Source organism: Grus americana, chromosome 2 (genome assembly GCF_028858705.1).
Source record: "Grus americana isolate bGruAme1 chromosome 2, bGruAme1.mat, whole genome shotgun sequence".
NCBI lineage: Eukaryota > Metazoa > Chordata > Aves > Gruiformes > Gruidae > Grus > Grus americana.
The window spans coordinates 47942653-47961464 of record NC_072853.1 but is presented as its reverse complement, the minus strand read 5'-3'; the positions used below and the strand labels follow the sequence as shown (position 1 = coordinate 47961464).

General features: G+C 40.7%; 1 protein-coding gene across 2 annotated transcripts in view; it reads right to left on the bottom strand.

The window, feature by feature from the left end:
* GAREM1 (GRB2 associated regulator of MAPK1 subtype 1) overlaps window positions 1–18812 on the bottom strand; it is a 111025-nt gene that overhangs the window by 18214 nt on the left and 73999 nt on the right. The window contains exon 3 of one of the 2 annotated variants that reach the window (XM_054817068.1): window positions 6457–6587. The exons of the other annotated variant lie outside the window; for it this stretch is intronic. Within the exon in view, the coding sequence (XP_054673043.1) occupies window positions 6457–6587 (131 nt within the window). The remainder of the gene's footprint in view (window positions 1–6456; window positions 6588–18812) is intronic. 2 annotated transcript variants of the gene reach the window in all.

The following is an 18812-nucleotide window of genomic DNA, read 5'->3' as shown; positions in this document are numbered from 1 at the left end:
TCTTCCTGTGTTAGGTTCATTCATTCATTATCACATGGCAGTTAACATCCATAAAGCATACATGGTAGGTTAATATATGTTCCAGGACATTAGCAACAAATATCTGTCTCATTCATACCATACGTAGCAATCACTCTAAAATCATCTAGAAACTCATGCGCGGATATCTCTGAATTTTTGTTTCTCAGATTACATAGCTAAATGACCTTTACTTTGTCCTTGTAGCAATGACCTACGAAAATCAAACTCACTGTCTTGTTCACTCAAACATTTCATTTTATCAATGGCCACAAAACTTATGAAAACATCAACAAATAGGGCCATGGACTTTAGCACAGGACATCAGGTGAGACCTGTAGAATCCTCCAGGTTGGGCAGGACCCTCAGAGTCATCTAGTCCAACTTGCTCCTCAAAGCAGGTGTAGTTACAGCAGGCTGCTCAGGGTCACATCCAGTTGAATTTTTAGTTTCTCCAAAGATTGAAATCCACATTTTCTCTGGGAAACCACTTTCTGTGTTCAACCACCCTCAATAAAAATTATTTTTTTCTTATATCAGAGCAGAATTCTCATGTGCCAACTCATGCCTGTTGCCTCTTGTCCTCCCACTGGGCACCTCGGATGAGTCTGTCGGTCTTTACACCCTCCCCGCTAGGTCCCCTCAGCTGTCTCAAGGCTGGACAAACCCAGTTCTCCCTGCCTCTCCTAATATGTTGTTTGCTACAGCCCCCTGACCATCTTGGTATACTGGACTCACTCCCACATGTCAATGTCTTCCTTGTATTTCAAACACTTGGACTGGCTAGTGGCATGTCCCAGCCCACGCACGTGACACAGCACGTCACTGGTATACGATGGAGAGAAGACAGCAGCGTGCTAACTCAGAGCGGAAGAGTTAAGGTAGTCTGGAACACAGACTGATGCAGAAATAACTGGCAAGCTGTTAGAATCTGCTTATAATTCTGGAAAACAGGTAACTCTACAGAAGGCAGAAAGCACCCGAGAAGCCTTCATTCAGCTGCATAACATACTCCGGAGGGCCGACTCCAGTCCCGTCACAGCTCCACTCTGCCCCACACTTCCAGCTCACTTCCCTCCTCCTGCTTTGCCCACACTCGAGCAATGCTCTTGCCTCCTTTGGGATTTCTGCCAGGTTCGGTTTTGAACCTTCAGGTGTGAAGACCTTGCAACTGGTAGGAAGCTGAGACCAGCTGAAGGAATAGGGGGAAGCAAGGTAGGACAATACATTTCCTCAAACATCTCCACAGCGAGACTGCGCTAACATGTTTTAATTTTTTGTGTATGCCCTTTCCTCACATCTTTTATTTAAACCAGGAATTCTTCACTGGACAATTCCAGTGCAACAATATACAGCAGTAACCATCATACCTCCAGTTGCTGTCATTACCTGATAAACACAAAATATCCTCCAGTTATTACACTACTAACCTTGGGAGCATTCTGAACTAACTCCTTCCCAAACAAATTTATCTTCATGGTTGCTCTCTCTGTTTTACACATTATAACAAGGATGCTTTATGCATTATAATGATGATTCCTACAGTTTTACTTCCCCCTCATCCCTCTTTTGCCCTTCCCAGCCAATTTTCCCTTTCTGTTAATAGGTAAGAATAATCAGTGCTCCCAGCTCTGTGGAAGATCAGTGCTTGTGACACTATACTCCAAAGCCATCTAGAAATCACTAGCAGGTATTCAAATTGAACAACTCCTAATGGAGAGGACCCACAGAACCGGAACCTACTCTGTGCTGTACTTACCCTCCACCTCCCTACTGCCAGATGTTGATCTATACAAACTGTTCACTATTGATGCCAGGAAGGTTACTGGCTTACAGACATCAAACACACTGCAAAACAGCAGTGGCTTAAGTCGCTATAATGTTTTAAATTTTAAGACTCCCGCAATTCAATAACAATTCAGAAGCCAATTACATCCTATTGCAGAAGACAGGCATCAGGAAAGTGATTAATGATTATTTAGGAAACGTTCTTTTGGGAAAGCTCAAGCATATTGTTTCTTTTGCTATACTAAAGGATAACTCAGAAAAATAGATTTTGATAACACCTGAGTCAATATCCTGTCTTGGACTCCAACTGTTCTAATTTGTTATAGTTTGAAGTAGAAGTCTTCAATCACTTGAACAAACATGAACTCTATAAAATTATAAAGTCCATTTCTTATATGTGGCTTCATATTGCTTGTTTGACCTGCTAGATCTTATTAGAGTACTGCAAGGATTACATTCACAGTAAAAATTCAGAGTTAGGATTTCTTTTGGTAGAGCTCTTTTTAACTGTGAGCTCTCTGATTCGTAGTTACTGCATACGGTTCCTTACTTAAAGCCAAGGGACTGATTAGAGCACTTTTTGAAAAATTTTTTACAGGTCCCCAAAAATGCATTTTAATATAAAACAGTGTTTGGAAGAGCTATTAGCAGAAAAAATAAGAAACTTTTTCAAAGAAGTTGACTAAATTCAGTGAGACAGCATCCCCATTTTTATTTTATAAATGTCTGTCTCCCAAGACAGAGAATCAGCAAGTACAACTCTTCATGCTGGCATACACGTGTTTCCCTCTCAGCTAAGAGGGACTTTGCCCTGATTACTACATTAAAAGCTGGCTTCAGTGTTGCTTAAGGATATCTCAAATAAATCAAAGCATTCAAAAAACGACCCTAAGTGTGACAGGTAATACCACAGAGCTCTAACATGAAGCATCTATTCATGCGGGATGTCAGGAGGACCAGCACATGAAGCCAGTGCGAGGCAATGGCGCTCGCTCATAAGGCTGGACCCAGCCACAACGTGATGAGGGGCCTGAAACACTAATTCTCAAGGTGAGAAGGACTATGAACTGCCTGCAAATTTGGAATTAAAACCTGCACACAGACGGTTTTCAAGAAAGTCACTATTGCAGCATTAAAAAATGCCAGCATAGGTTACAGCATTTTAAATATGTGCTTTTTGGAAACTCAGGGCAAGTTTATCAGAGCCAACATGACTGCAACCAAATTAGATCAATTTTGCTTCCCTGTGCTGCTTTAACATTCATAAAAAAAAGGTGTGCAGTTTTCACTACATATTTTTTTCTGACAGAATATACACTGTATGGGCCAACATGGTTAAACCACTGTGAAAAGAGGATTACATTAAAAAGATAATCAAATTTTGTATCAAAAGTTCATGTCAGCCAAACAATATCTTTGATAGATAAGAAAATCTTTGACAGATAAGAAAAGAATCATTACAGGGCTAGTTCTCCAACCTACCTCTCCCATCCTGGAAAGGCTCTGCAAACAACTTCACAACCTCTCCTGAGAGACCGAGTGATATCATCAGGACAAAAATGATATCCCGGAAGATTTGAAGGGTCCTACAACACTAACTGGGCTGGTTTTTAGAGTGCAGGAATTCATGGCTTGTCCAATGTCCAATCTATCAGGCAATACTGTTGCTTTTTAAAAGAACTTCTTGTGAATCGCCCTCGGTATGATGTGGGGCTTTTGTTCCTGGTTTTAAGTCTTAATGCAAATAGTTTCCTGGGTGTTTGAACAGACTACCATCTGTATGGGACCAGAGTACTCAACTACAGAAACCAACTGCTGTTGTTTCAGCAAAAGCTAGGGCCCTGGGGTAGCTCAACTTTCCTAATATTTTTCTTCCTAGCATAGAGAATAAAAAAATCCTAATCTTTGTAGTGTAATGCTGTTACCTAAACAAAATTCTCTGCAATTATGCACTGAATATTAATACAAAAAGAGATTATCACCTATCTGGTCAGTGAAGAAAAGACAGAATGCGTCTAATTTTAAATTAGGAACAGATTAAATACCTATTGACTGACTTGAATTAGCTTATCCCCAGAACACACTAAATTGCTGTGCCTGTAGATGCTGCTGGCCACTGGGTACCTGAGGCAACCGACTGGGTATATAAGCACAATACTGATATATATGTACATCCAAAGAAATTACCAGAGGTAGTTTTAGCCATTACAAAAGTTTGGTTTAATCTAAAATTTTTGATTACTATTCTGTGAAAAGTGACTCCACCTTCCACTCTCAGCTCTGCTTGATGACACATGTTACAGCCCTCCTTCAAATATCCAGCAGGTCCCAATCCCCTGCCTCAGCGCATTGCCCAGAAAACCTGCCTAGCTGCAAAACCGTGGGGAAGGATGGAAAGGAGACCCATCTCCCCTGCCTCCTCCCCAGGATAAGGTGGCTATTTTCCCCTTTATCAACTAATACACAAAGTAAAAATAAAGTAACCCCCTTGGAGAAGATCCTACGGCCTGTCACAGTGAGAAGGCAGTTGTCTAAACTACAACGCTAGCTGTAAAATCCTGCTGGAGCAGGAAAGGATTTACATGGAGGAGCAAGGTTTGCACCAAGTTGAACCACAACTGCACATCAGCACATGCAGGCAGACCTCAGCGAGCACAGACAAAACCACGCAGGAACTGTCTGGTGGCACCCTGTAACTCTACAGGCTCTTTCTTCAAAAATTATCCATGAAAGACTTGAGTCTTTGGAACAAGAAAGAAGTCCCAGATTTCAGAGTTCCTCCTCATCTTAAATGCTTCATCAGATATTTCAGGCATTTTTTTTCTTTTTATATCAGATTAACTACCTTCTGATACTCTCTTCTGAATTTAAATGGGCACACTGCATTGGAAAGAAATCAACTCTACTTAGTATTCCTCCCTTTGCTCTAATCAGTTTGACAGGATCTCCCCTATATAAAAATTTTAGCGTACATAATTCTCTTGCACGTAAAGGGTTATTAAGCACTTTAATAAATCCTGTTAAGTTCATTTATTTTTTGGAAGACGATAACCTTGGAATAGACTTCTATGAAACTGGAAAAACTGCCAAAAGAAATACTGCCAAGATAACTGTGTAACTAGGTTAAACCTGGATTATTATCACTGTTATTTACATTAAGGAGTACAACTATAATACCTTTTAAAAATGGATTTGATATCTAACACTAAGCTATGCTTACTTCTCAGTTTGCTAAATATGAAAAAGAGTTTTAAGAACACTGATATTAAACTCAAGATACAACATTTTACATTTAAACAATCCTGCAGACAAATACTTTTCTCCCTATAAAATCAAAGCTGCACATTTTACTGTGCCACTCTCTTGATTTGGTCATTGATCAACTGAGAAACAATGGCACAGCACTGGATAAGGCTAGCAGTCCCAAGGTAAGACTGAATTTCCTGGGTAGAAATGAAATTTTCTTATTGCCTTGATTTGCCCAACTACATCCCAAACATACAAAAGTGTTCCAGCTTTCTCATGTAGCCTTCATTCATGAAAGGCTCTGGTTTATGGGTTTAGGTTAATGGAAAGCAAAACAGAAAACAACTGACTGTCTTGAAAGGCATGAGTCTGTGTTGCTAAATGAATTAACTGATGAGTTCTTGCACTTAACAGCGGTTTTCAGCAATCTTGTTTCACACCGATAAAAATTGTGGACTAGCTGGTGTCCCCCAACTCTAGCAGTGCAAGAAAGAGAAAAAGCCATTAAAAAGTTGTTATACAACCCCTACATTGCTACACACAGGATCAGGAAACTTTACACTGGTTTTGCACCAGCAGTATCAACCAGTTTCCCCTGTAGGGTACACAATGTGGATCTGTACCATTGCATCCCAGCTCTAGGATGATCTTCTACCTGTCTTCAGTGGTGTATCAACCGAAGCAAACCAGATGAGCCTGAAGACCACTCTGCTCTGTTGGCAGAGCTGACCTACCTTGTGTAGTGTCACACGTATAGGTAGGACAAGGAAGAACAAGTTCTGTCTTCATAGTTTCATGCCACTGCACTGCAGAGTGCTTGCTGATAGCAAACCCTCTTACACTCATGGGACTGCTGACCCTTTGATGAGCCCAAGAGGTGTGCACATGCCAACACACACGCACACAGGGAACAAGTGTGTCTTTTGTTTTGGTTTGGTTTTTTTTGTTTTATTCACAATGCTATTTAGCTGCAGTAATTCTGAGACAAGCAACCCCATCATTTCACCCTGTGTGCTCTCTGTGAATAAGGCTTTCTGGACAGGGATTTGAGCAGCTGCTGCTTAGCAGAGAATAAAATTCAGACTGCTGGAGGGGGAGGAGAAAGAGGGCAACAAACAACATTTGTTTAAAATCTGGCAGGAGCATCCTAATTAGATGAATTATTGGATGGACCATCAGGAGTGCTCCCCAAAGTGCCATAGGACAGGAGAGCCCTTAGAGTCCTTGTTGATTTAAGACTGCAAAAACGATCCCAAAGGGTACCATCACCGAATGCAGAACACTAAAGACTCGTTTGTCTCAAAAATCACACTTCCCACACAGCGCCGTTGTTCACTTGCCATGTATATAAAGGTTGTAACAGTTAATCATTTAGACAGGGATAAATATTTATTCAGGGACTACCTTAACGTTGAATGTTATTTCCTCCATGACGTAAACTCGTTCAGGAAATGCTTTAGCCACCTCCTCCACACTGTTAAAATACTGCACTGGCTCCTTAATATCTCGGTCTTGTTCCAGCAGCTTAAACTGCCCTGAAAACAGATGATAAACAGAAGAGTTGTAAGATATTTATATTGGACAACTGTCACTGTGGCAACTGCTGGCTCAACTTCTTCACCATTTCGCTCGGTCAATTTTTCCGGTTATTAGCAGCCAAACAAGAAGACGAAAGATTGCAGAGAGTCTCCTGAACCTGCCATGAAAGACACCCAGTTTCACCAGGTTGGAATGAAAAGAATGTGTGGGAGCCAAAGTTAAATTAAAAAAAGATCCTTTTATCATATGCTCTCTAGAAATAGTAAATAACTATGGAGGCATTTGTGTTTGTGTACTTAATTCAGTGTAATAGTATCTGTACAGATAGCATTTTTTGGCCCTTAATATTAAATGTTTTACAGAAAGAAAACACACCCATTACTATAAAACCCCAAAATAATAAACATAAGGGTTTTGGGTTTGTTTTTAGCATCATCAAACAGCTATTAAAAAATACTAGGCTAAAACCCTTTTCCCTCTGGGCTTTCCTAAGAGTGGAATAGCACCTAACTTCCCTTAATCATAAACTAACCCCTTTGAGAACTTTAGCTAATGTAAGAAATTAAACGACACACATTTAAAACTCTTTTGAAGATGGTCACTTTCAGAAGAGCATTAGAAAAAAATGTTTCTTCCTAACTTTACCTCCCCCCAGCACAAAAACCTTGACTATTTTTTAAGTCTTGCAAAAGGCATGAACTAACACGGAGACAGCCGCCCCGGGTAGACCTGCCAGGGACATTGATCACCTCTGTGCACTATGAACACAAAGTTTAAAAGCTTTCTTTTATAAATACAGCGATAACCAAAGCTTAGACGGACACATTTGCTGCTTGTATGACTTAAAATCAGTGGAGCGATCTTCCCAAATTTAGAAACACTAAGTACTACTAAGGTATAGGCTGGTCTCAGCAAGAGAATAGCAGAGCAAGACTTGATGTACGAAACAACTCAATGGTTAGTGCATCTCCTCTAAATCATGTTTTAAAATTAGCAATGCATGCGGCCACTGGTTTATTGTTCTGAACAGTGCTCAACTTCATTAAAATACATCCAATACATCAGGATGTCAGCCACCTACAGAAATATTTCCTCACTCCTTCAGCATTTTTGTGCACAACGCTGCTGCCCCTATACATCCCATCAAACTTGAGACTTTTGTGACACGTTTGGAGAATTCACCCACACTAAACTATTTCAGGCCACCTAGCAGCAGAGGATGAAGCAAATGTGAGCTCAGCAAGTCCTGCCGCTCCATGAGAAAGATCTGTCCCGCCACCCTGCCAGGTGTGCACACACACACTCGCATGCACAGCAAAAGAAACGCGAGACCAAGAGTCTCAGCTCCTCCGCCCAACCCCTGCACCCCACTGACAGAGACACACTCTTCATCAGTATGCTCGAGTACTGTGGTTGTAAGCCTAAATACCAACTTACAAGACAGAAGACTTCCTTTTATTCTCTTCCATATGTTTTGCCTTTCTAAAGCGACCACAGTAACTTTGAAGTATTATCAGCAGGGTAACTAAAGATGCTGGTACTTCCCACCATGACACTGCACTTTGCAACTGTTTAATAACCTTCACCACGCTTCAAAAATCAGTTGCCTTGGAGTCTTCCTTAACTTCGTGTCTGCTTCAGGACACACTATTATTTGAAGTTCAGCCAAGACAATTCCTGTACTTCAAAGACCAACACTGGGGTAGAAGCAATAGGACCTTTGGTCCGACCTGGTGAAACCATTCCTGTAGTATATTACAGCAACGTAGCTGACTACAGGAACGGCTTCACCAGGTCAGACCAAAGGTCTGCCTTGTGCAGCATTCTGCCTTAGACAGGAGTAAACAACAGCTGTGTAAGGAGGACTTTAAGCACCATTAGCAATAACACCCAGAGTCTCCTCCACACCTCTAGGAGGAACTCATAGCTCAAGGATGCCCAGAGCAGGGAAGAGGTATCTTTGGGCTTAGCAGCTCCAGAGGTTTTCCTCCCTATAAATTTGCTTAATTGCTTACTGCAGGTATCTAAAGCTTTCATCGTAGACATACCCTCTATCTTGAAAAATTCTGGCAACCTCCTCTTCCACAGACTTTACAGTACCTCCAGGATTAAGAGCAGAAATTTTAGAGGAGTGACAAAGCTACACCTGGCAGACACTATGGGTAGCAACATGAAACCTGACAGTGGACAAGCATTTGGAAAAACACTTCACATATTCAATGCAAACGTGCTAGCATCCTAAAGCTGAATTCCTCAGCCTGTCCACTCTGAGCCCCTCTTGGTGCAAAGCAATAGAGGGGCCAGGCACCTCTGGGCTCAGGGAATCTGGATGATAAGCAGGGAAAGCGTGTTGTGACTGATGCTCGAGGCGTGGAAGGGGAGAGATGAAGAGGGGAGAACTGTGCTTTTTAATCCCCAGTCTGCCATACAGACCATTTAAGTCCTGGTTTTGGGATTTCCCTGTCAGCCACAGCCTAAGCAAGGGGAAGATGCATTCCCCAGCTCCACAAGTCCTTCACCCTGCAGGCACCCAGCTTTCCTACAAAGGAAATTCAGGAGTGGGGGGGACCTGAGTGAAGTCAGACCTTCTCCTACACGGAGTCGGGACATGCCAGGCTATCACGCAGCAGCAGGGACTATGAGTTGCACCAGGGAGCACCTGAAAACAGAAAAACTACTGCTCTAGAGCGCAGAGCCAATGACTGTATTTCACAGACAGTCACAAAGGGCGAGATGTTCTTAAATTTTACAGAAGTCATGACACAATGTTTGTTCTCCATGGGCTGACCCAAGACTTGCTTTCTCCTGCTTACTTCTGAGTTGCTCCTCAGGGAACATTGCTGTCCTCTTTGATTACTGACACAGCCACCTGGCTGCAACACTAATTGATTACTCAATTTGGGATCCACGGCTCTGATTTGCAGGATTCCCAGCTGTGGTTACTATTCAAGGCAAGCTGTGATTACAATTTATAATGGCATTTCATACTTAAATTCCCTGAAGGAAAAAAACCCACAAAAAACACAGCAAGTTTGAGTCACCTCAGACAGATGTAAATCCAGTGGGGTCTCTTCTGATTTAACACTCCCCTCTGACGTACAGAACGGAGCTGAAGATGATACCACATGGAAACTACATAGTTTTTTGAAACTGTGAGATATTGCAGTGATAAAATTTTGCTAGTTCAGACAGTAATTGAGAACTCTTACTTTAGAGCGGGAATTGAGTCGGGCACAGTAACAAAGCATGAAGTCACATGAATAAGGAAGGAAAACAACATACTGAATAATAACACGTTATATGAATAATACTCATCCAGCACTTTGAATGAGACAGTGGTCTTTATAATTCTAGGTTCTCTAGTTACACTGTTTGGAAGCGTAATAACATTATTTTACTATGCCTGTTATGTATTTAACAACAGATAGTCTGGTGGCAAGAAAAGGCCAGTTATCCATTACAATCCAAACTTCCATAAAAAAAGTCCCAAATTCTTCAGCACAGAACAAATGCTTTAGGTTGCGAACAACTGGGAGCAGGGTTTGCTATCTATTGTAGACTTACACAAGTTTCTGGGAAAAAAAATACAAAAATCAGCCGGAGCTTTGCTTTGGTACAAAGAGATGCTCAGAACGGTCTATGCCGCTATCTGTGCCATCCTCCCCTTCCTTCAGCTGAGCCGTGCAAACACAAAGCCGTCTGTGCCTTCCCTGCTAATAACCAGCAGTTCACGAGGAGGTTGACTACAGAGGAGTACACACAGATCCCAAAGCATATAATAGAAGGGCAGCATTAATCTCCCCCTGTTACGAAATCAAGAAGTATGCTGTGTATGGAAGCTGTCGGGGCTGGATGTTAAAATGCCTCTTCTTTGGAAAAGATGGTTTATAACCCGAGATTTTCTATAGACAGTTTTTTGAAATTTATTTCCTCATTGAAAAAGGCAGACTTTTTTATTGGAAGGAGAGAAAGAAGAGCTGAAGAGGGGCCTGTAATACACATTTGAGCCAGATGTCAAGTAACTAACTAATGGGGAGGAAGGAGACAATTTCTTATTATGTTTCTCCCCGGTCTCTACTCAGGCTGACATAAAAAAGACAGCATGGCTGAAATACAAGTTAAATGGACATAAGGCTGGCTTGACTGTAAGTTAAAGTGGAATTTTATTACACTCTGCAAGAGGCACGATTTCATTGGCAGACTTTACAAAACTGACAGCAAGCTTAAATAAATCATAAGGCAATTTAACTGTGTGTTAATTAGGAATTTAACAAAAAAGTAAAGAAAATTTAAAGCTAAACCTATACTTTATAGAAGAACCCCCATCCTTCTTTTACTAGCACAAAAAGAATAATGAAATGTTTCTCTAGTAAATCAGTGCAGGTTCAGAAAGATCAGAGATTTGTAATACCTACATGGTCCACCGAGCAGGTGTGGTTACTCCTTTGCAGTCAAATGCAAGGGAGTAATGAACAACTACTGCAAGGTTTATATCTCTTTATCTTTCAGTCTGGCCTCTGTCAGGCACAGTATTGGAACCCTTTCATTCTAGTATATATTATCTCTGCAGATTATGAATTCTTATTTCCCTGTGAAAGTACTTACAGCAAAGACAGTAAATCCACTACTGCTAGAAATGAGCCTGGAAAGATAAAAAGGCAGGGAAAGACCAGGGCTTATCCTACAGTTTATGCAGGCATTTATCAAAACCTAGTAGGAGCAGGAAGATCGGTCCACTTTCCTTCTTGCCAGAAACTGGCCCTGAAATCTGCGAGCAGGGGCATTAACCAGCCCTTTCTGTCCCAGCCTTTGAGTTGCTTCTGCTGCTTCCACTGCTTAGGTTCTTGCAGGCTTACATACGTTCACAACTCCAAACCACAGGTTATTTCTGTAATATAAGATCCTCTGGTGACTTACCCATCACCTCCAAAAAGTCCAGCCGTTTCCAAGAGTCCAGAACATTTCCAAGACAGAAACATTCATTTTGTACCGTGTCTGTACTGTACTTAGACCAAGGGAGTCCTTATCTAAGGCAAGGGTTCACAGACTGAACAAACAGTTAAGTTTTCATGGATATAAAAGGATGAGAGCATGTATATGCTCATATACCAGAAAGAAAATCTGAAAAAATAAATTCTGTAAAAAAAAAAAAAAAGAAAAAAAGAAAAAAAGTAGCTGCATGTCATCAGCAGGAAACATGGAAGGTCACCGAAACATCTGCTCAATTGCGTTAGCTGTTAAATGTTTCTCCAAGGAGGCAGGAGTTGTATTGTCTTTCAGCAGCTTTGATTATTTAATAAGTTTCACATCTCTCTATGTGAGACTGTATGCAAAGCCCAGCACTTCTCAAGAATGCGCAGACGGCACAGCAGGGTAGAAAAGTACTGCAGAGGTTTATGTTTCATATTATTTGTTGACTACTGACTGCATTTCAGCATTTCAAAGAACAGCAGAGCTGACTCAAAAAGAAAAGGCTCCCTACCTGCCAGAATACCACCATTTTGGAAGAAGACAATTTTTGTCTATGTTTTTCAGCATTCTCGTGCATCAAGCTGATAGGAAATACCTTTGTTTTCCTCTCCAGAAAGATGATACTTGATATAACTGGGCAGAATTGAAGAGCATAAGCCTAAAGCATAACTAAGACATAATAATGAAGGGCACAGAGAGGTGGCTTGCTAGATATCAGGGACAACGCAGCTGCATGAATTGAAAAGTACGCTTCAGCACGCCCGGTTCTTAGATGGAGCCGTATAGTCTTCAGCTGACAGTGTACACAACTGCCCTCAACACCTGATGCAGAAATAAATTTGTCTCAGTGGGGGATGACGGAAGGAAATCTCCGTTTATGTCCTCACTTGTCTCCCCATTGACTAGATCATACAGTAGAGCTATTTTGTCCCTATCTAATCCTTAGAGAAGGCGGTCAGTCAAGAGCGAGCATAGCAACCCAAAGATTCTAAAACAATAGATTAAGACATAATCCTAATACTCCAGCCTACGTGTAATTTTTTATATTTTTTTTAATTTAAATTGACATTTGCCAAAATGTCTCTGCACAGAACCTACAAAGTGGCACTTTGTTGTTATACAAAGTGTTGTCGTGGCAGTGGCTGTAGGTGTCTAGACCTGAAAAAAGGGAGAACAAAAAAGAATCCATCACAATCTTTGATACAGTTATTACGTGTCTAACTGGAATCAAGGTGTAAAGTTAATATTGTAGCTCTTTTGGGGACCTATCACTAGGTAAAGGTGAAAAGGTTTGGCAGACATGCAGAAGTAAGAATGAGTGGGAAATAAATGTCCGGCTTCACTTCACTTTTGTCATCTTCCAGCTGCTTGACACCTAGCGTTTGTTCATAGCTCTGCAGAGGGGAGAACAGTGGCTGCGTGCTCAGGTGCTCTGGAGCAGCAGAGCTCCTGGCTCCCCACTGCAGAGGGGACAGCGCGGGGAGAAAAGACGCACTGCAGAGAGAAACTGCAAGTATAAATGGAATTACAGAACGCTGTTTTCGGCAACGGGAGCAGACAGTAGTCCACAAATGAAGTAGTGCAGACAGGCTCACGGTCCTGCTGTTCATGAAGAGGACAGGAAAACTAATCATCTGCTCCATCACCTCTGGGTTCCTTGTCAAAAGAGCTACTGACTTCACCTCAGGCTGCGACCTGGCAGCAAACTAACATGGATGCAGTGCTATGGTAAGTTCATCCCCTCAGTCAAAGACAGTAAGACAACCCAACAATTCAGGTTCATCCTTATCTACCATGCTGCTATCTTCTGTGAGCTTGTGAGCTACAAAAAAAAAAAAAAAAAAAAAAGTCTGGGAGGGCAGAGAGGAAGGAAATTTTTCTAAGTTTTAAGAATTTATTTGTTTATTTTTGTATTGTAGCCTTCTGAAAGCATACAGGAGACTATGAAAGGGTGGAGAATACATCAGGAAAATAAAAAGCAAAAGTCTTAGGTACACAACTTCCAAGGGATAATGACTGGGCCACAAACTAGAAAAAAACCTACAACTGACTCTTATATTATAATCACCATGAAATAGCTATTAAACAGACTTTGAAATACTGCCTTTGTTTTTTAAGAGCTGTCTGTCAGTACTTTTTCTTGAGGGGAGGGAGAGGGGTGAAGAAGAGGACCTCCTGTGTCCCCATCTGTACCCAATCTTCTGGAAATTTTGGGAATGTAATAAAAAAACCCAGATGAAACATGAACTAGAGACAAATCTAAGTAAACATAATACAATTATCACATTAATCAAGTGTACTGGAGCTAAACTTATGGCACTGCAAAGCAGAGGGCAAGGCACAAAGGCACATTCAGTCAGTAGAGATTGTGCAATATTTCATGGGGAAGGAGCCCTTCAGAATGAATAGTTTTACTTCTTGGAAGTATTATGAAGATTTTGAAGCCTTAAACGTCTTTATTCCTCTCTGTGTTATGTCTGCGGTACAGATATCCATTCAACCAAGAGAGAATGAGTCAGGCATCACAACCTGGTGAGACATGTTGAAGCACAGCATCAGCACGCTGACACATCACCTGTGCGTATGCATAGACACCGTTCAAGAGATCAAGGAAAGGAATCCAACCACATTTCCCACACAGCAACGCAATGCTTGCTAATCAAAACCTCTAATCCTATGCTGGCAAAGCAAAGGGGATGGTACAGCCTAGCGTTCTCTTTTCTCTTATCTTACTTTTATGACTCTTAAGTAGCATAACAAAAAAAAAAAGATACTATTGGCAGCATAACAAAGAAAAATAAGTTCAAATGGTGACTGATGATAGCTTCAAGCAGATTTAACTCACAGATATTGCATGAGAGGGAATTTTAGGTTGCAGATGATGTACGAAGACAGACAGGGAAAACAAGCCTAACCTCTAACCTTTGTTTCATAACTTATTATCATCACAAATACAAGATTACCACAATGAAATGTTCCATTTTACAGGGTCACATGTTTGAGTGTCTGGACTTTAAGTTAACTGGATTTAACTTACTCACTGGGTTATCATCAATCTAACTTGTAATTAACATCTTTTATTCCCTTCCCATGCACTGCCAACAGACACCAAGAATATTCCATAGGCAGCGTGTTAATTCACACGCTCAAGTGACCATGCAGAGGAGTCTGATGACTACTGCACTGTCTGACTTTCCTAATTACTATTAAAAGAAGCTGTTGCTAGTTTCCTGTTGAACAGTGAGACTGCAAAGACATGAACATGAAGATGACATGCTCTCCTGGTGAATAACAGAGCTTATCCAGATTGCAGCACAAAAAGACATCAAGGAAAGAGAGAAAAGTTGCAGAAAGCCCAACTAAACCAACCCAGAACTTGCATGAAATGTTGAGATGCCTATGACTATGCTTAACAGCAGGTGCCCAATGACAAAAGCTTTTCTTATGTGACTACTAGCACTGTTCCCTTGGTACCAGAGTGGAGGCCCACTTAGACCTCAGTTATGAAAATGGTAAAAGTCATTAAAAGCTTATGACTCTGGTCTACTACAGCAGCATCCAGGATCCTTATGAGAATGCTGGAATCGCCTGCCATCAGAGAGGAACATTTTATAAGAAGGTAAAGCCAATTTATCCCTCACTTAACAGAAACCTCTATGAAAAGCTGCTGTCCTCTATATGAACAGCTGGAAAAGAAAATGACATAGAACCGAAGGTGAAAATGTACATTGGTTACAGTTCTTACTGCACTTCGAATCACTTGTCTTCTAAGCAAATACATTGTTTTCATTTATACGTTAACACTGATTCAGGGCTAAAAATTTGTCCTAAGGAGCAGAGACTCAGTTTAGATACGTCAACACAAGTTGAAGATCAGACCTTGCACTGGATAGCAGACAAGTCCCTTAACAGCATCTTACATTGTTCTGCCTAAGTAGATTTTCCCATTTTAGAGAAAGAGATTACATACATTTAAAATTAAGAGGCAGCACAGGCTTAATCTGCCTTTGTACCTATTCTTAACTAGGTGATCTCCTCCCAACCCATCAGTATACACTCATCCCAAGACATTCCTCAAAAGAACAGGGGTTTCTACAATAGATTAACATTTAATTAAAGCACAGAAGAAAGTTAAGATGACAGTAACAGAATAAACTCCTAGTTAACATCTGACGTGAATATTACTAGTTTCAAGCAGGTTCAAACAGGCCATATTAGAATACCTATTAAAGGTTAGCCAAGTGTGCTGCGATTTTATATCACAGCTGCATCAAAAATTTCTGCCTTTACACCATAGATTCCCCCCACTCATTAACACTGATTTCAGTAGAAATTATGAATGTGTGAGAACATCAGATTTCCTCTTCAATGCAGAAGGAGTAAAATCCCATTTTTTTATAAAATTTGTGGTCATTACTGTGAGGAAAACACAGTGACACAAATTTTTTCCATTTGGGCTGATGTCCCCATCAGCAATGGTGCAGCTGTAGTTCATAATCTACGTGACTCCAGGTACTGAATCAGTACAGAAACCCAACTCCATCCTTCCTCCTCTTCAGAGGATGCCTCCTCATGGGAAATCCACATGAGAAGAAACCTTTCTTCCCGTTCGCTCTCCCCATTTTGGTTGCTAAAGAGTGAACTTCAGTTTCTTGTGCAACTGAAGTGTCAATGAAAGAAACGGGAGTATTTTCTAAGGGCAGCAGTATTTCAGGACCCAAGATCGGTGCGGTTGAACAGAATTCTTTTACTTTCAGTGTCTAAATTTGTTCAAAAAGGTAAAGAGGAAATTTAAACACAGACTGTACTTACAGGGAGCAGTATAATGTATCTCCTCATTACCAGTGGATGCAAATAAATGATGATATTTACTTGAGGTTGAAATAAAGACTGGACAACATTCAAAAAAGAAAGTTTCGAAAGAGAGTTAATAATTTTATGGGACAAAAATTTGATCGCATTGAAAAAGAAAATTTTTGCAATTTAGAAACTACCAAGTCCCAACCTCTGTGTCAGGCCAGCTCTGAATTGTATTACTTAACTTTGTTGGTTAGAAAACTGGAGAGAGTTGCAATTATTGGGAGGAAGTTAAGATGTGCAGAAGCATATTTTTGGTCATAACATGGATTGCAGAGATTCTAACCACGAGTGACTTGTGGATTTACACCAGACATGACTTTTTGGATTTGGTAGCTATCTCTTAAAAAATGAACTTGACAGAATGAAAGTGGCTTTTCCCAACAACTTTATACACATTCTTTTACTTCTTGGCAAGTTGAAGCTTTTGCTAAAACAGCAGCAGCAACTGCTGAGCTTAATCATTAACTTCGCCTTACTGAGTAACAGCTTTTATTTATTTATTTTGCAAAAGCTTCGAAGTCAATACTCACCAAAACTCGAGCTCTTAAGTGTTTCTGCCACAGTGCAAAGACACTTCAATCGCAAACCCACTCCCCTTTATGCTTTCTGCTCTTTTGCTGACAGATCTTTTTCCTCCTGCTACTCCCACATGAGTATCCCCATTTCCATGGCCTGACTTTAGCGTCATTCATCGTTTTCTTGCTCGCTGAGCAGCCTTTTGTGCCTTTCAGGTTCTGACCCCGTCCCATGCTCAACGGGCCCCGGCACGAGTGTAGGACGGTGCGCAGTGAAATATTCCACCCGAGAAGGACAGTCGTGTCGACAGTACTGCCTCTGGCAGGCGCTTGTGCTGCAATACACAAAGCTAAAGAAAAAGTGCATTCACTGAGCAGAAATCTTGAAAATGTACATAGATCAATTCCGTATAAAAAGTGCTTTTGTTTCCTGTTCAGGAACAGGTTTTTTAATTAACTGAATGGGAGGAGTTGTAAAAACCAGGAACAATGACTGAGTCAGCAGCTCAGTCAGTTCTTAGTAGCTTACAGGGCTTTTACATGAGACAGAATAAACGTATTTCATTCAGAGTTAGACATTTTTATCAATGTGTAGAGAGACTTCAGAGCTTGGGCTTGGTAGCATGAAAGACTGTCTGTGCATTATAGAGCAGCTTATTGTTTCAAAGCTCGTATCTCATTTACTTGCTGAATATACATGTGGTTTACAATCTCTAGCAGAGTCTCTGTATCTTTTTCCTCCTCTCAACTTAAATCTACTGAAGTGTTGCACTCAAATTACTGGAGAACCTGTTGCTCAAATAATTCCCAACATTTGGGTACCAGCAATGGAAAGGAGGGGTGGTTGTTCTTCTGTGTGCTTAAAAAGACAATTTTCTTAGGAAAGGTACTATCGCTTTGTATTGTCAATGCCCAGTACAGACCATAGCTTAGGTTACGTATTTATAAAATGTTTAAATTAGGAAGGAATTAAATTTATTATAGTTCTGACCACCAACAATCATGAGCAAGTTCTGAAAAACAAGTTCACTTTACTTCTGGAACAAATTAGACAACATATTTAAAACTGAAATGAAGCCAACTTCCAAAGAAACTCCTTAATTACACAATGGATCTGGTTTATTCAGCTAAAGTCTCCTGTCAAGGAGAGTATTCAGTGTTAAGTACATTTATGCTACAGCTAAAACTATATTAAAGAGAATTTAAATCAAGTGTAGTGCCAAAATAATACACGATCTGAAAATCACCTTAATGAAATACATGTAGTAGCTTATGCTCCAAAAATTGTCATCCATAAGATTGGAATATCTATCAAGCATGCAAAGTAACTTGCAGCAAGCAAACATTTCTAATTTTTTTGGTTTAGGATCAGCAGCCACGTTTATATCATCGCCTCAGTTGAGAAGCAGAAGGTGTTTTGCTACCCATATTCTGCATGAGGTAAGCCATCTCTTCACTCACTCTGTATAAATGCAACAGAGTTTCTGTCAGAATCGTTTGTCTGGTTTCCAGTACAAGAGGACATTGATTCAGTGTTGTGCAATTTATCTACGAAGCAGACAAAGCTCTTGATAACAGCTCAAGATGAATGAAGGCAGCTTTTAAGAACGAGCGTTTTGGCATATGTTCACAGCATGTGCTAAAGTGTCACCAAAAAAAATGAAAGGGGGGAAAAAAAAGAAAAGAGATGAGCTGAAAACGTGGGTGAATAGAGATGGTGGGTAAGAGCATGCTGCTTCAGCACTGCCACTTCATTTAATTTTCATTGCTACTCTAAAAGGTAACAAAGATGACAAATCTAAAATTCAGATCTAAGCAAGATACGCATCTGCCTCAGTTCTCTTGAATGCATTCCATCACACGTTTTGTTTCATT